Source organism: Arachis hypogaea, chromosome 12 (assembly GCF_003086295.3).
Source record: "Arachis hypogaea cultivar Tifrunner chromosome 12, arahy.Tifrunner.gnm2.J5K5, whole genome shotgun sequence".
NCBI classification, from domain to species: Eukaryota; Viridiplantae; Streptophyta; class Magnoliopsida; order Fabales; family Fabaceae; genus Arachis; species Arachis hypogaea.
The window spans coordinates 112,172,456-112,190,030 of record NC_092047.1 but is presented as its reverse complement, the minus strand read 5'-3'; the positions used below and the strand labels follow the sequence as shown (position 1 = coordinate 112,190,030).

Genomic DNA, 17,575 nt, shown 5'->3' with positions numbered 1-17,575 from the left:
ACACAAACACCGAATCAAGCATGAATGAGTAATAATGTTGGATTGGAAATGCTTCTGACTAGAGTAATAATGAGTTATTACTATTATCTTTTTCTTAATAGAAATCCGAAGTTAGACTTAGTGGGACATTATTTTAGTTGTTGATCCCTACATGATAGTAAACAATTTAGATTAATACCAATTAAAATCACAAAAGAAGTACTTGTGTACTCTACAATTTGCGTAAATAAATTTAAGGTTAAAGTATATTTTTTGTCCTTAAAGTTTGGTAAAAATTTTAAAAATATTCATAAGTTTTATTTTATTTCAATTTTGTCCCAAAGTTTTCGATTTGCATCAAATATACACTCGACGGCTAAATTTTCAAAAAAAATTAAGACCAATCTAACAATAATGCATGAAAATTATGCTTGATTTGCTTGTGTTGAGCGTTGTTCTTATGAAATTGTTGTTGAATTGGTCTTAAATTTTTTGAAAAATTAGCCGTTAGGAGTATATTTGATGCAAATTGAAAACTTTTAGGACAAAATTGAAACAAAATAAAACTTAGGAGTATTTTTAGAACTTTTGTCAAATTTTAAGGACAAAAAATATATTTTACCCTAAATTTAATATAATTGTTCAAGGGGCACTCTACTGTACAGATTGGAGTGATATAGAGAGAGAATATAATTCTTTTTATAGTTATTTTTTATTATTTTATTATTATTCAAAATGTGGATCCTATTTTTATTAATCTCTCTTTCATTCTATTAAAAGAAAAATCTGTAAACTTACATCTTTACCATATAATTCACCATTGTTCAATGGCAATCTGAATGTTCATTTTTTATATACTTTAATTGCTTTCTCTTTAATTAAGATCTAAAAATTTGATCATCATAAAAAGATATATACAAAAAATAATCATCATATATTTATGTGTATATACATGTATTATTTTATATATTTTTAATGTATATTTTGTATTTCAACGTATATTTTATATAGTAGTTGATTTTCACTGCATAAAGCATGACTGAAAAATATAATATGAGATTTATGTTGTAATGAAATAGTTCGATCTAAATAAAATAATCAAATCTAGTCAATTGCAATTGATTAATCCTGTATTAATAATTTAATACAAATTAGAGACATTTACAACAAAGGTGTCGTGGTGTAGTTGGTTATCACGTCAGTCTAACACACTGAAGGTCTCCGGTTCAAGTCCGGGCGACGCCATTTTGTTTTACTATTTTCTTCTTTCCACAATAACTCTTTGTTACTTTTAATCTCAGTTCTTAGTCATTATAGATTGTCAGTTGTTTTGCCTCGAGTTTCAGCTTGGAAGACATATAATGAACTTGGTTTTAGTTTATGCATACCAATTAGTACTCTCATGTTACACTCCCAGGTTTCCTTCAAGATCCTGCAACGGTTGCCATTACAATCATTATTCAAACATGGGTCGAAGTTTTTACGCTCACTCAAACATGAACACCAGGTGTTCGATCATATTCCTCACCCAAAAGTTGCATCGATTAAGCGTTCCATGCTTACCCTTTTGCACAACAACCTTCCCTTTCGTGCCCTGTTTGTATTCAAGACCCAGTTCCAGCTGTGTTCGCTCGACTGTGTTGATGAGGTCGGTGTTGCCTTGGCTCTCAAGGCTTGTCAAGGAGAGCTGAAACTTGGGTGCCAACTCCATGGTTTTGCAGTGTCCAGCGGGTTCATTTCATTGGTCACCGTGTCAAATTCGCTGATGAAGATGTACTGCAAGTCAGGGAATTTTCGGAAGGCCTTGCGTGTGTTTGAGAATTTGAGTTGCCCTGACATTGTTTCTTGGAACACTGTGCTTTCAGGGTTTGAGGAGAACATAGATGCTTTGAGTTTTGCTTGTTCTATGCATTCAAATGGGATCGTGTTTGATCCTGTGACATACACCACTGCTCTTGCCTTTTGTTGGGGTGATCATGGGTTTTGTTTTGGGAGCCAATTGCATTCTCTTGTTGCAAAATTTGGATTTAATTGTGAAGTTTTCGTAGGGAATGCTCTGATAACCATGTATTCAAGGTCAGGGAGTTTAGCTGAGGCTAGGAGGGTGTTTGATGAGATGCCCCGGAAGGATTTGGTTTCATGGAGTGCAATGCTTTCGGGTTATGCTCAAGAGGGGGAATGTTATGGGCTGGAAGCAGTTTCACTGTTTGTTAGCATGGTTAGGCAAGGGATGTCCCTTGACCATGTCTCGTTTACAGGTGCAGTTTCAGCTTGTGGTTATATGAAAAACTTAGAGCTAGGGAGGCAGATACATGGTTTGACACTTAAAGTGGGGTATGGAACACATGTTTCGGTTTGCAATGTGTTGATCTCGACTTATTTGAAGTGTGAGGTCGGCAGAGATGCAAAACTAGTTTTTCAGCTGATGAATAATCGCAATGTAGTCTCTTGGACGACAATGATTTCAATTGAAGAAGAAGATGCAGTGTCTCTTTTCAATGAGATGAGAAAAGATGGTGTATATCCAAATGATATTACATTTATAGGACTATTGCATTCTATTACACTCAATAATCTGGTGGTGGAAGGTGAAATGATTCATGGATTATGCATCAAAAGCAGCTTCTTGTCGGAACCAAATGTCTCCAATAGCCTTATTACCATGTATGCCAAGTTTGAATCTGTTCAAGAATCGAAGAAAATTTTTGAGGAGGTTAACCATAGAGAGATAATAGCATGGAATTCATTAATTTCAGGGTATGCTCAGAATAGCTTATTCAAAGATGCTTTCCTTACATTTTTGGCTGCAGTGAATGAGGTAAAACCAAACCAATACACTTTTGGCAGTGTCTTAAATGCTATTGCTGCTGCTGAGGATATATCTTTGAAACATGGGCAACGATGCCATTCGGAATTGATCAAACGTGGGTTAGACACTGATCCGATTGTTTCAGGTTCTCTGCTTGACATGTATGGCAAGCGTGGGAGCATAGCCGAGTCTCAAAGAGTATTTGACGAGACACCTAGAAAAAGTGAGTTTGCTTGGACTGCAATAGTATCAGCCTATGCTCGACATGGGGACTATGAGTCAGTGATGAGTTTGTTTAAGGAGATGGAGAGTGAAGGAACCACTCCTGACTCCATCACTTTCCTTTCCATTTTAGCTGCATGTTGTAGAAAAGGCATGGTTGATGTAGGCCATAGAGTCTTTGACTCCATGGTGAAAGAACATTCAATTGAACCAACTCCAGAACATTATTCTATCATGGTGGACATGTTAGGCCGCGCAGGACTGCTAAATGAGGCAGAAGAGTTGATGCACCAGATTCCAGGAGGACCTAGATTGTCAGTGTTGCAAAGCTTGCTTGGTTCTTGTAGAATACATGGGAATATAGAGATGGCTGAGAGGGTTATTGATAGGTTGGTTGAAATGGATCCTGCGAGTTCAGGTTCATATGTATTAATGGCAAACTTATACGCTGAGAAAGGGAAATGGGAGAAAGTAGCTGAAGTGAGGAAACTTATGAGAGAGAGGGGAGTGAAGAAGGAAGTTGGGTTTAGTTGGGTGGACGTTGGTGGTATTAATTCCTTGTATTTGCATGGTTTCTCTTCCGGGGATAAGTCGCACCCGGAGTCTGAGGATATTTGTAACATGGCAGAGTTTATTGGATTGCAAATGAAAGTTTTGAAAGGGAGCAAAGCAAGGGAAGGAGACTGGCATCAGGAATAACAAATTCCGAAATAAACTGGAATTTGTGATGTATTTTGCAATTGATATTTAACCTAATCATGTTCACTCTAAAGAAATCGAATCTTGTATTTTCCCTTTTACCTTAACATAAATAGGGGATTAGACAGGAAATTCTATACATACTGACTAGCGACTATGAGTACTTGACTTCTGATTCATAGAATCACTTTGATGGTGTAGTCAGTGCACATCACTAAACATGTTTCTGAGATATGCAAGTGCATAGAATCATTCATGGAGTGCAATGCTTGTTTCTGAAAATGCTCTTTGGAATGAAATGTGTAGTGTCTCAAATATTCATTAATCATGTATTTGTATGAATCCGTGTCTTTTGCTAGTCTTCTAATTTTTTCAGCAAAGAAATTTCCAAGCAGCACAAAACAATCATCTTTAGTGATAAGAATGTTTTAAGTTAGAGCATAGCTTATAGTTTGATATCTTTGCTAGATGCATGTGTTTTGGTTTCTTATAGATGCATAGTCTTATTTTTTGAACATCAAGAATCAACAAAAACATTGCAACAACTATACAAAACAGACTTTGATATAGCATCTATCTATCTATCTATCTATCTATCTATCTATCTACCTATTCTTATATATAAAAGTTTGATACCTAAATTTTTCTATATTGTGTTTAAGCCATATTTTTTTTTCTAACGATGTCATGTTAGTAATTTTGTTTACTTGGCAAAATTTGGAAATCAACCAATCATCTTCTAGTGAAAGATTTTAAAAAAAACAAAAGAAATTTTTTTTATCTATTATTATTCAATTAAAACATAAAAATACTAATTAAATACAATAAATTTTACAACTTATACATGTTAACACTCTTACTACTACTTATGCATGCTACATAAGACTCTATTACTCTTTATTTCTTAATCTCTCATACCAATTAGCGAAAACTCTTTCAAGTAAGTTTAAATTTGTCACATTTTCTTACTAAATACGTTCAAATATATATTATTATAAAACAGAATAGTTAAAGTTTGGAGGGAGGTGAGGTGGGCAAGTCCCTTGCATTCCAACATCAACTGTGAGAGACTCCAACCTTCCTTTGGGAGGCTCTTCACACACACGCTGTATTCATGAATGCTTCAAAGCTCACCAGTTTCTCGCTGTAGCTGATTTGAAGATGGGGGGAATAGCACTCACTGGAAAGTGGAAACCATATGTGGGAGGAACAACGTGAGATGTGTAAATATTTGAGGCAACTCTGTTGCATGTGCTTAATGGCCTCCAATTGATAGTTCACGCAGTAAAGGAGGTAGCACAGATGAGAATAACATTGATGAATATAAACAATGTCATTGATGCTATCATAATAATACTTACAATTGTTTCAAGTCAATTCCAAATTAACTACAATCAAAAATTAAAATTGAACAATGTCAGAAAATTTCTCCTTCTTCCAAATCCTCACTAAGAAAGTTGTCGTCTTCAAAATCTTCTTCCCTAAGAACCAAACCTGTGAGGTTCTTCAACAATGGATTTTCCTTTGTGCAATAATGTGTCAGTGAATGGCCACACAAGTTTTCCAAATCCTGAAAGGACTTGAAAGCATCATCAAAGGAAATTGTTCTCTCCATCTTCTGCAGCATCTCCCTCTGTTTCTTCCTTTGCAAGAAAACTCTGTTCTGTTGTGCAGCTTCATTGGTTCTCTTCTTCTCCAATATCAATTTAGCTTTGGCAATAGCAATTGAAAAATCTGAACCAGAAATTTGTTTCCTTTTCTCCCCTGCATTCGATTTCAAAGGCTTTGAATTTGGCTTTGGCTCTTCTTTCTCTAACTTGTTTTCCTTCTCAGCTACCCATCTTCCCTCCAAATTCTTCCACTTTGTCTCGAAAAGATCGCTTAACTTCGCTGCGGTTAGATGAACTTCATGCCCTGAGGGGTACTGGGACATGACATTGCGAAACACCATTCTGATATCAGTAGCAAATTGATCAGTTTTGTTGTACAAATTGTTCCATAACTTTCGCTGAACCCTCTCCAAATCCATCAAAGCCTTTCCTTTCTTGAAATACACTCCATCTGGATGAACCAATAGCCTTTTCAGCATTACTGAACACTGCATATTCTTGAATCCATCCATACCCGAAGAACTTGGTTTCTTCTTCTCTTCACGTTCCTTCACTGCATCAGTAGCAGTACCCTTCTTCATCCTAGGATTTTCTTCACTCTTTTCCACCTTAGCTCTCTTGTTGGCACAAGAATCAAGAACAACTCTGTTACCGTTGTTGTTGTTGCTGAATCCATCAACGTGGCTGGATAATTCTGAAGAGGAAAAAACTCTTTTTTTGGATACCCTTTTGTTGGCAACATCTGAAGATTTCTTGGGAGGAACAAAAGTTGAAGACTTTGGAACACACAACATCGTACTCAGTAGAATGCAACACTAACAGAAAATTCTTGATTAGATGAAAATAGAAAACCCCTATCGAGTGAAAGGTTTATGTTTTGTAAAGTTGCTTGGAACACAAGGTAATTAAGAAATCTTGGTTCCTTAATTAAAATGGAAGATTTTGCAGTTTGACGGTTTTTTTTTATGATTTTTATTTTATTTAAGATAATCTTCTTGTGATTTAATATCTTATCTTTCGAAGAAATTAATTGCATCTTGTTAAAAATTAAATTTACATGAATTGTTTTTAAATAATGTCCTAAATTTAATGACAAAATAATTTTTATTATAAATCATAAATTATAAATTATAAATGGGTACTAATTGAAAAGCAACTTTTCTAACAATATAGTTTTAAAGGCGTTCGTATTTATTATTTTCTTAATATGTATATATTTTTATTTTTAAATAGTTAATTTAAAATGAGAAGAGTATTTGTTCTCATCATCATTTGGATTGACTTTTTTGAAGAAAGAATTAAAAAACTATTTTTATATAAAATTATAGGTTTTATTAGGATTTTTTTTAAAAATATTTTTAACTAAAAAAGCAATGCTCTTGTTATTTTAAGTAAGCAATATGTTGTTTTATGAGAAAACTAAATTTTAAAAATAGTTTAATGAAATGTGTATTAAAAAAATTAAAATTAAAATTACTTCTTAAATTTTTTATCTAAAGACAAAATTACTTTTTTGATAAAAATATTTTTAAAAAAAGTTAATCCAAACTACTATGTTATTGATATAACTTTATATATATATATATATATATATAACAATCCTTCTAATTTAAATTTTTACTTATGATATGAATTGTAGTCATAATAATTCAAAGCTTCTTAGACAAATTTATGACTTCACATATATACTCCTAAGTTTACAATGATAAAGATCAAATAAGAAAATGCGAGTTAGGAATTCTAGTAATCCTTAATTATTTGTATCCAATTCATCGACTAATCTTGTTTAATTTTATTAGAAAGAATTTTTGTTACAGTAGCTAAGTGAATGCTTTTTGCCAATGAATTATAGCTCAAATGGCATAGTCTCCCCATACTCAATTAAGAGGTTGCGGGTTCGAGTCTCCTATCTTTGGTAAAAAAAAAAAAAGTGAATGCTTTTTAGTGGAACAAGGATTTCAGAAAAATCAGTCATGTTGAAGAGATGCATTACAACTATAGCAGTTCAAAGTTGACAAATTGATAAAATTGTGAAAGAATAGAAAAAAAAATAAAATTTTTATTGATTGTTGATTAATTGAATTGAATTGATTTGAATTGTAAATTATGAAGGTAAAACTAAATATATATAGAACATTGGCTTAAGAAAGATAAAAGTAAATAAAGATAAAATAAAAACAACTAAAGATAAGATAAAAAAAGATAAGATAATAAAGACTAAAATTATAATTGAATTGATGTATTCTGTTGGGCTGAATTTGTGGGCCACGAGACCTCTTTATTATTGTCATAGACTAAAGTAGAAAAGTAATTTAAAACAAATTATTGTTCATATCACAAAATTTTATTTCAAAGTTTTCTTCTCTTTATTTTTTTATCTACTAAAGGTAGAAACATTCCAAACAAGAAAAGATGATTATGAAAATGTTTAATTCACATTCAAATGAACAAGCTTAAGCTTAAGTAAGACATTTGATTCATCAGATATCCCCTACATCAAGATCTCATTGTTCACACTATACACAAAACTGATATTCAAATGCCTAAACAGTAATAAGTAGTCCAACTTGTTCATACAAAAAGCATTAAACAGGTTTTAGATACATGAAATTGAAAATACTGCTTCTTAGAAAGAAGCATAGCTACACTCATTGATGGTGTCAGTGATGGTGGTGTCTGTGTCACTGCTCCTATTAGGACTCTTCCCATTGTTGTGTCTCAATGGTGCACTTGCTGGGATTGACATAGAAAGTTTTGTGTTGGGAACTGTGCAAACTGTTTTCCGAGCTTCGGTTATCGTTGTCCTGTTCGCGGCCGAGTAAATCGGCCGAGAATTGGTATTGGCATAGCGAGGAGTAGGAGTAGGAGTAGTGACTGGCTCATGATCTGTGGAACAACGCCTTTTAGCTCCTCTGTGCACGTGAGTGGTGCAATACTTCTGACCAGGGAGAACAGCACTCTTGCACCGCCACTTCTTGCCGTCTGTTCTCCGGCACCTGCCTGGTTCAAGCTCTGTGCCGTTTGTGTAGTTGTGGTGTGAACTATTGCAACCAGAAACTTTAATCACAGTAAAAGAGAAACAACAAAGTTAAATCAGCTTTTCTAATGAACAAACCTCAACCTCATGATTAGTCTTGTTCTAAATTTCTTACATGTATAATTTGGATGTTGTCCTAAATCAGAATGAGTGCTATTGAAATTAATCCTAAAATATTCTCAAATAACAAAGCAAAAATATGTGACATATGCTCGGCGTTCGGCGTTCGCAACTACTCTGCTGTTGGATTAGGTAAGTCCCAGCAAAGTGCACTTTGTTGTTTAATGGCAGCTAACAACACAATATATTAAGTGAAAATATGTAACAGAAGTTGTTGCGAAGTCACGAATAGTACCTTGGAGAACACTCCTTGGGGAGAAGCCTATGCCGGTAGAGATGCAATTACTATCATTGGTAACACTTCCTTTACCACTACTCATAACACTGATACTGTAGCCGACACAGTTCTTGATCTGGTTATCCTTCTTGCATAAATCTCGGCTACTTCTGTTATTCGAAGCAACCGATGTCCTGTTGCCAAAGTTTGTTACCTTAGGTGTTGGAATTGAAACAGCAGATTTTGTGTTTGAGGCTATGGCAGTATGTAGCTTGCTACAAGGCTTTGTTATCGAATTTGAGTTAACAACTTTGGATGTTTCCACAGGCTTTCTTGAACGGTTCCGGCCTCTGTGCACGTGTCGTTCACAATACTTATGATAAGGTACTGTGTTCTTGCTGCACCTCCGTTTCTTTCCATCGGTTCTTCTACACCTATTCGGTTCAGGATCCATCATACTTCCATAGTCAAAACATTGGTAGTGATTGTATTCTCCTGACACAGAAATGAACAAAATTAGCAAATTTAGAATGTCTTCATAAAATCTCACATTCTTGGCATAAAAATTAGCAAATTTAGAATGTCTTCACACCTAAAATAGTGACTTGAAGGTGCAAACTGAATTTTAATTCATTTCAACAAATTTGGCAAAACCATGTTGATATATTACATTTTAACATGTTTTTTAGTCTTAAAACATGATTTGGCTTAGAATAGAAAGTAGTGATTTTGGTTGGAATAAACCATAATTTTCAAATTATAAACCAAACATAACCTGAAACTATTTCTAAATTCTTGAAATAAAAAGCACAAAACAAAACTTTATCATTAATTAAGTCCAAATGAAACAATGAATTCATTCCAAGACAATCTAACATGAGGTACTCTAATAAACCACCATCCAAATTAAGGTAATGAATAAAAGGGGAAAGGGGAAAGAAACTAAAAGTTCAAAATAACATAGACATATACCTATAAGCAAACTAATCAAACTCAAGAGTTCACCTAAATTCATGAAAAGTAAACTTGAATAGTGAAACTCAACTTATAAACTTGATGTTCAGAACCAATGGAAGATGGAGCAAGTTGATCGGGACTCTTCTCAGGAGCCTTTGAAGAACTCGGGGCATCTTCTGATCGGGGAGGGGATTCCACTATCATCTGCCTCCGAGTCTTCAGCTCGGATTCGGAAACAGGTCGGGGAGGAGAAACAATGGCCCCATCAACCACGATCTTATCAGGATCCAGAGGAGAAATATCCAAGTCTGGAGTAATAACCCCGACCTGTTCCTTGAAGTTCCTCCATGCCTCCTCGGCTCCCTCAGCAATGGAGTCCTCCAGATCCAAATAGGCCTCCCGACATCTCGCTAACTCCTTCTTCAGGTCCACGTGATCCCCAAACAAACTTATATAACTCTGCTCTGCCTTCTCCTTCAGGCCCTCCGCCATGGCGCACTAGCCCAGCAACTTCTTATCCCTCTCCCGGAGACGATCCCTCTCCTCCTTCAACTTGGCGACCTCCACCTTCAACCGCTTTTCCTCTTCTTGATATAAGAAAATTCTACCCTCTAGCTCCTCAACCTTCAGGGATGAACCCAAAGAGCTGAGGGGAGTCTTCTCAAAAATATCCAGAAGCTTTGTACACACCCCCGCCGCCCTGACACTCCCCTGAACCAGAACATTAAGGTGGTTTTGGATGGAAGCATCATCCATACTTATACGAGTATGAGGATAGATATGATTCCGAACAAACTGAGGCGCATTAGACTTGGCCTCACCCTCAAAAGAAGAGCCAGACTCTAAAGTCTTGCACTTCTTCTTCTCTGGCTCAGGGGAAGATTGGGGTGGAGGGGATGGAAGAGAAGAGGCTGAAGAGGATATAACAATAGGTTGGGAGGGGGTCCCCAAGTTGTGAGGAGAAGAAGGAGGGGGAGGAGGAGGAGGAGGAGGAGGGCCAGCAGCCCTGGCAGCAACAACCCTCGCGCGAGACCTCGATTTGGCCTCCTGAACTCTCTGATAGGACTCTCTAGAATTATTCTTCGTCATTTCTGCAAAAAACCATTAGGAAATAGAAGAATCAACATACAAGTCGGAACAAACAACTCGGATGTTAATCAGGTTGGAAAACAGCAATAAAACGAACAAAAAATGTAAAGCTACCTATCTGGGCCTGCACAAAGGTCGGAGACCCCTGGAGGAACTTTTTCGTATCAAGATATGGGGCTCTCCCCCACACTTCTCGGAAAAATCCCACAATGGCCACCTCCACCTCATCCAGGGCATCCAAACTATATTTTTCCACTGGAGAAGCCTCCAACCAGTACAGGGGAAAGCGAGGAGATAAATTTTGATCCAGAAAAAAGGGGTGGTGACCCTCTACAGCTCGAACTTTAAAAAAGAAGTTTTTAAATCATGAAAGGATTCATCGAAGAGAGTAAAAACTCTCCGGCCTTGTATAGCCCGGAAATACACCCACTGCTGCTTGTTATTTTGCCCACTGAAGGGCTTGGTCATGTGAAAGAGGAAAAAGAAAATCTTCAAAGAGGTCGAAAAATCTAGTGCATGGCTGATGAATTGATAAATTTTCAGAAAACCTCAAGAGTTGGGGTGAAGTTGGGTAGGGGAAACACGACAATGAGATAAAACGGCTATCTCGAAGTCGGAAAAAGGAAGAAAAACACCCAAACAGGTGAACAGGCTTTCATACATAAAGAAAAAATAAGGGTCTGCGTCAGATGCTCTCCCAAAACAAACCCGGTCTTCCGGATCCGGGGCAACCAGTTCGTACTTCGGCTTGTCCTCATCAAGAATGCAGACTCTGTGATGAGTACAGAAATCAGTAAGATAATCGGTATCTACCAGAGGGCTCTCCCCTAGAACAGTGCCATCAACCCATGATGAAAGAGACTCTAGGGTAGACATCTTTTTTAAAAAAGGGTGACGAATCCTACAAAAAAAAAGAAAAAGAATCAAAATAGGGTCTCTGAGGGTCTGAGGCAAGTTTTTCAAACCAGCAGAATCGCTAGAACTACAGTCAACACTCCTCTAAACAAAAACATGCAAATAAAAGCATTTGTAAAAGAGGAGAAGAGAAAAGAACTGACCTTTACTTTCGAAGTAACGGGTACAACAACAGTTGACCAAAGAAAAACGAAGCTTTCTCCAGAACAGAGTGTGTGAGTGATAAAGTCTTCAGAAACAAAACAAGGGAAGAGAGGAAAAAGTATTTATAAACATGTTAGGGACATAAAGGTAAAACGACGTAACCATTTAAGAGGTGCACCGTTACCAATGTAACTGCTCCCCGTGTGTAAATGCTCAAACCCCCGAAGAGACGCGACGTTTGATTAGACGCGACGGTTGAAAAACTTAAATCACGTCGGTTCCTGAAAATCACGTCGGTTCCTCAACACGTCGGCTAGAGTCCCAAGCTGCATACTCGAGCCCAACTCACAAAGATTTTGGACTCGAGTAGGGGCACTGTTGATACCCTGACCCAATGACCAGGCACAGATCCAAATAATATAAAAAGGCCCAATCTATGAGGTTGATCTTCCCCCGCAACCGACCTCCTCGTAAGGGGTCGGCTTCAACGCAAGGAAGTCGGTAAAGAGGGTTAGCTGGCAGATAACACTCATTCAAATAGGTAATTGCCCCTAGAATCTCTCAACCCACTTCCAGGAGCCATATCTCAACTTCCCTTAGACAAAGGGACGGTTATCCCCCTTAAAAGGTGGAACTACTTCAACGGTGGTTATTGGTTCACCACTATAAATACACTGACACCCCTCAGGTATCACTAAGTCCCAATACATTATAAACCTGCTTAGCCCCTTGCTGACTTAGGCATTAGAGTGTCTTTGCAGGTACCACCCCTATTTTCTCACGCGCACAAGTCGGACGGAGGCCCAAGAGCACAAACCTACTCGGAGGCTTCCATCCTCAGACGATTGGGCCAACCTAACGAGTCCAGCCCACTAATCTTTAGTACATCGTAACATAACACTAATTACTTGTGTACTCTACAATTTGCGTAAATAAATTTAATATTATTGTTCAATGGTAATCTGAATGTTCATTTTTTATATACTTTAATTGCTTTCTCTTTAATTAAGATCTAAAAATTTGATCATCATAAAAAGATATATACAAAAAATAATTATCATATAATTATGTGTATATACATGTATTATTTTACATATTTTTAATATATATTTTATATTTTAACATATCTTTTATATAGTTAGTTGATTTTCACTGCATAAAACATGATTGAAAAATATAATGAGATTTATGTTGTAATGAAATAGTTCGATCTAAACCAAATAATCAAATCTAGTCCATCGCAATTGATCAACTCTGTATTAATAATTAAACAAAAATTAGAAACGTTTATAGCACAGGTGTCGTAGTGTAGTTGGTTATCACGTCAGTCTAACACACTGAAGGTCTCCGGTTCGAGTCCGGGCGACGCCATTTTGTCTTACATCTCATTTCTTAGTCATTACTCATTAATCATTATAGATTGTCAGTTGATTTGGCTCAACTTTCAGCTTGGAAGACATATAATGAACTTGGGTCGAAGTTTTTACACTCACTCAAACATGAACACCAGGTGTTCGATCATATTCCTCACCCAAAAGTTGCATCGATTAAGCGTTCCATGCTTACCCTTTTGCACAACAACCTTCCCTTTCGTGCCCTGTTTGTATTCAAGACCCAGTTCCAGCTGTGTTGATGAGGTCGGTGTTGCCTTGGCTCTCAAGGCTTGTCAAGGAGAGCTGAAACTTGGGTGCCAACTCCATGGTTTTGCAGTGTCCAGTGGGTTGTGTTTGAGAATTTGAGTTGCCCTGACATTGTTTCTTGGAACACTGTGCTTTCAGGTTTCGAGGAGAACATGGATGCTTTGACTTTTGCTTGTTCTATGCATTCAAATGGGATCGTGTTTGATCCTGTGACATACACCACTGCTCTTGCCTTTTGTTGGGGTGATCATGGGTTTTGTTTTGGGAGCCAATTGCATTCTCTTGTTGCAAAATTTGGATTTAATTGTGAAGTTTTCGTAGGGAATGCTCTGATAACCATGTATTCAAGGTCAGGGAGTTTAGCTGAGGCTAGGAGGGTGTTTGATGAGATGCCCCGGAAGGATTTGGTTTCATGGAGTGCAATGCTTTCGGGTTATGCTCAAGAGGGGGAATGTTATGGGCTGGAAGCAGTTTCACTGTTTGTTAGCATGGTTAGGCAAGGGATGTCCCTTGACCATGTCTCGTTTACAGGTGCAGTTTCAGCTTGTGGTTATATGAAAAACTTAGAGCTAGGGAGGCAGATACATGGTTTGACACTTAAAGTGGGGTATGGAACACATGTTTCGGTTTGCAATGTGTTGATCTCGACTTATTTGAAGTGTGAGGTCGGCAGAGATGCAAAACTAGTTTTTCAGCTGATGAATAATCGCAATGTAGTCTCTTGGACGACAATGATTTCAATTGAAGAAGAAGATGCAGTGTCTCTTTTCAATGAGATGAGAAAAGATGGTGTATATCCAAATGATATTACATTTATAGGACTATTGCATTCTATTACACTCAATAATCTGGTGGTGGAAGGTGAAATGATTCATGGATTATGCATCAAAAGCAGCTTCTTGTCGGAACCAAATGTCTCCAATAGCCTTATTACCATGTATTCCAAGTTTGAATCTGTTCAAGAATCGAAGAAAATTTTTGAGGAGATTAACCATAGAGAGATAATAGCATGGAATTCATTAATTTCAGGGTATGCTCAGAATAGCTCTGAGGATATTTGTAACATGGCAGAGTTTATTGGATTGCAAATGAAAGTTTTGAAAGGGAGCAAAGCAAGGGAAGGAGACTGGCATCAGGAATAGCAAATTCCAAAATAAACTGGAATTTGTGATGTATTTTGCAGTTGATATTTAACCTAATCATGTTCACTCTAAAGAAATCGAATCTTGTATTTTTCTCTTTTACCTTAACATAAATAAGGATTAGACAGGAAATTCTATACATACTGACTAGTGACTATGAGTACTTGACTTCTGATTCATAGAATCACTTTGATAGTGTAGTCAGTGCACATCACTAAACATGTTTCCGAGATATGCAAGTGCATAGAATCATATTCATGGAGTGCAATGCTTGTTTCTGAAAATGCTCTTTGGAATGAAATGTGTAGTGTCTCAAATATTCATTAATCATGTATTTGTATGAATCCGTGTCTTTTGCTAGTCTTCTAATTTTTTCAGCAAAGAAATTTCCAAGCAGCACAAAACAATCATCTTCAGTGATAAGAATGTTTTAAGTTAGAGCATAGCTTATAGTTTGATATCTTTGCTAGATGCATGTGTTTTGGTTTCTTATAGATGCATAGTCTTATTTTTTGAACATCAAGAATCAACAAAAACCTTGCAACAACTATACAAAACAGACTTTGATATAGCATCTATCTATCTATCTATTCTTATATATAAAAGTTTAATACCTAAGTTTTTCTATATTGTGTTTAAGCCATATTTTTTTTTCTAACGATGTCATGTTAGTAATTTTGTTTACTTGGCAAAATTTGGAAATCAACCAATCATCTTCTAGTGAAAGATTTTAAAAAAATAAAAGAAATTTTTTTTATCTATTATTATTCAATTAAAACATAAAAATACTAATTAAATACAATAAATATATACATTAAAGGTGTCATAATAATAATAATAATTATGAAAATTTTCATTTACAAATATTAAAATTTTACAACTTATACATGTTAATACTCTTACTACTATATTATTTGTCCTACTTATGCATGCTACATAAGACTCTATTACTTTTTATTTCTTAATCTCTCATACCAATTATCGAAAACTCTTTCAAGTAAGTTTAAATTTGTCACATTTTCTTACTAAATACGTTCAAATATATATTATTATAAAACAGAATAGTTAAAGTTTGGAGGGAGGTGAGGTGGGCAAGTCCCTTGCATTCCAACATCAACTGTGAGAGACTCCAACCTTCCTTTGGGAGGCTCTTCACACACACGCTGTATTCATGAATGCTTCAAAGCTCACCAGTTTCTCGCTGTAGCTGATTTGAAGATGGGGGGAATAGCACTCACTGGAAAGTGGAAACCATATGTGGGAGGAACAATGTGAGATGTGTAAATATTTGAGGCAACTCTGTTGCATGTGCTTAATGGCCTCCAATTGATAGTTCACGCAGTAAAGGAGGTAGCACAGATGAGAATAACATTGATGAATATAAACAATGTCATTGATGCTATCATAATAATACTTACAATTGTTTCAAGTCAATTCCAAATTAACTACAATCAAAAATTAAAATTGAACAATGTCAGAAAATTTCTCCTTCTTCCAAATCCCCACTAAGAAAGTTGTCGTCTTCAAAATCTTCTTCCCTAAGAACCAAACCTGTGAGGTTCTTCAACAATGGATTTTCCTTTGTGCAATAATGTGTCAGTGAATGGCCACACAAGTTTTCCAAATCCTGAAAGGACTTGAAAGCATCATCAAAGGAAATTGTTCTCTCCATCTTCTGCAGCATCTCCCTCTGTTTCTTCCTTTGCAAGAAAACTCTGTTCTGTTGTGCAGCTTCATTGGTTCTCTTCTTCTCCAATATCAATTTAGCTTTGGCAATAGCAATTGAAAAATCTGAACCAGAAATTTGTTTCCTTTTCTCCCCTGCATTCGATTTCAAAGGCTTTGAATTTGGCTTTGGCTCTTCTTTCTCTAACTTGTTTTCCTTCTCAGCTACCCATCTTCCCTCCAAATTCTTCCACTTTGTCTCGAAAAGATCGCTTAACTTCGCTGCGGTTAGATGAACTTCATGCCCTGAGGGGTACTGGGACATGACATTGCGAAACACCATTCTGATATCAGTAGCAAATTGATCAGTTTTGTTGTACAAATTGTTCCATAACTTTCGCTGAACCCTCTCCAAATCCATCAAAGCCTTTCCTTTCTTGAAATACACTCCATCTGGATGAACCAATAGCCTTTTCAGCATTACTGAACACTGCATATTCTTGAATCCATCCATACCCGAAGAACTTGGTTTCTTCTTCTCTTCACGTTCCTTCACTGCATCAGTAGCAGTACCCTTCTTCATCCTAGGATTTTCTTCACTCTTTTCCACCTTAGCTCTCTTGTTGGCACAAGAATCAAGAACAACTCTGTTACCGTTGTTGTTGTTGCTGAATCCATCAACGTGGCTGGATAATTCTGAAGAGGAAAAAACTCTTTTTTTGGATACCCTTTTGTTGGCAACATCTGAAGATTTCTTGGGAGGAACAAAAGTTGAAGACTTTGGAACACACAACATCGTACTCAGTAGAATGCAACACTAACAGAAAATTCTTGATTAGATGAAAATAGAAAACCCCTATCGAGTGAAAGGTTTATGTTTTGTAAAGTTGCTTGGAACACAAGGTAATTAAGAAATCTTGGTTCCTTAATTAAAATGGAAGATTTTGCAGTTTGACGGTTTTTTTTATGATTTTTATTTTATTTAAGATGATCTTCTAGTGATATAATATCTTATCTTTCGAAGAAATTAATTGCATCTTGTTAAAAATTAAATTTACATGAATTGTTTTTAAATAATGTCCTAAATTTAATGACAAAATAATTTTTATTATAAATCATAAAATATAAATTATAAATTATAAATTATAAATGGGTACTAATTGAAAAGCAACTTTTCTAACGATATAGTTTTAAAGACGTTCGTATTTATTATTTTCTTAATATGTATATATTTTTATTTTTAAATAGTTAGTTTAAAATGAGAAGAGTATTTATTCTCATCATCATTTGGATTGACTTTTTTAAAGAAAGAATTAAAAAACTATTTTTA

At 35.9% G+C, this 17,575-nt stretch overlaps 1 protein-coding gene, 2 non-coding genes and 1 pseudogene across 3 annotated transcripts; all 4 read left to right on the top strand.

The window, feature by feature from the left end:
- The first annotated feature begins 1,150 nt into the window (after positions 1 to 1,150).
- Positions 1,151 to 1,224, top strand: TRNAV-AAC (transfer RNA valine (anticodon AAC)). Its single transcript has one exon. It is a non-coding gene; the product is annotated as a tRNA-Val (tRNA).
- A 28-nt stretch (positions 1,225 to 1,252) lies between these two features.
- Positions 1,253 to 4,032, top strand: LOC112728324 (pentatricopeptide repeat-containing protein At4g32430, mitochondrial-like). The gene has a single exon (XM_025778406.3). It carries the CDS (start codon positions 1,382 to 1,384, stop codon positions 3,707 to 3,709), a length of 2,328 nt encoding a protein of 775 aa, XP_025634191.1. The 5' UTR covers positions 1,253 to 1,381; the 3' UTR covers positions 3,710 to 4,032.
- A 7,718-nt stretch (positions 4,033 to 11,750) lies between these two features.
- Positions 11,751 to 14,712, top strand: LOC112730567 (pentatricopeptide repeat-containing protein At4g32430, mitochondrial-like; annotated as a pseudogene).
- On the top strand, positions 13,096 to 13,169 carry TRNAV-AAC (transfer RNA valine (anticodon AAC)). The gene has a single exon. It is a non-coding gene; the product is annotated as a tRNA-Val (tRNA).
- Positions 14,713 to 17,575: the final 2,863 nt, after the last annotated feature.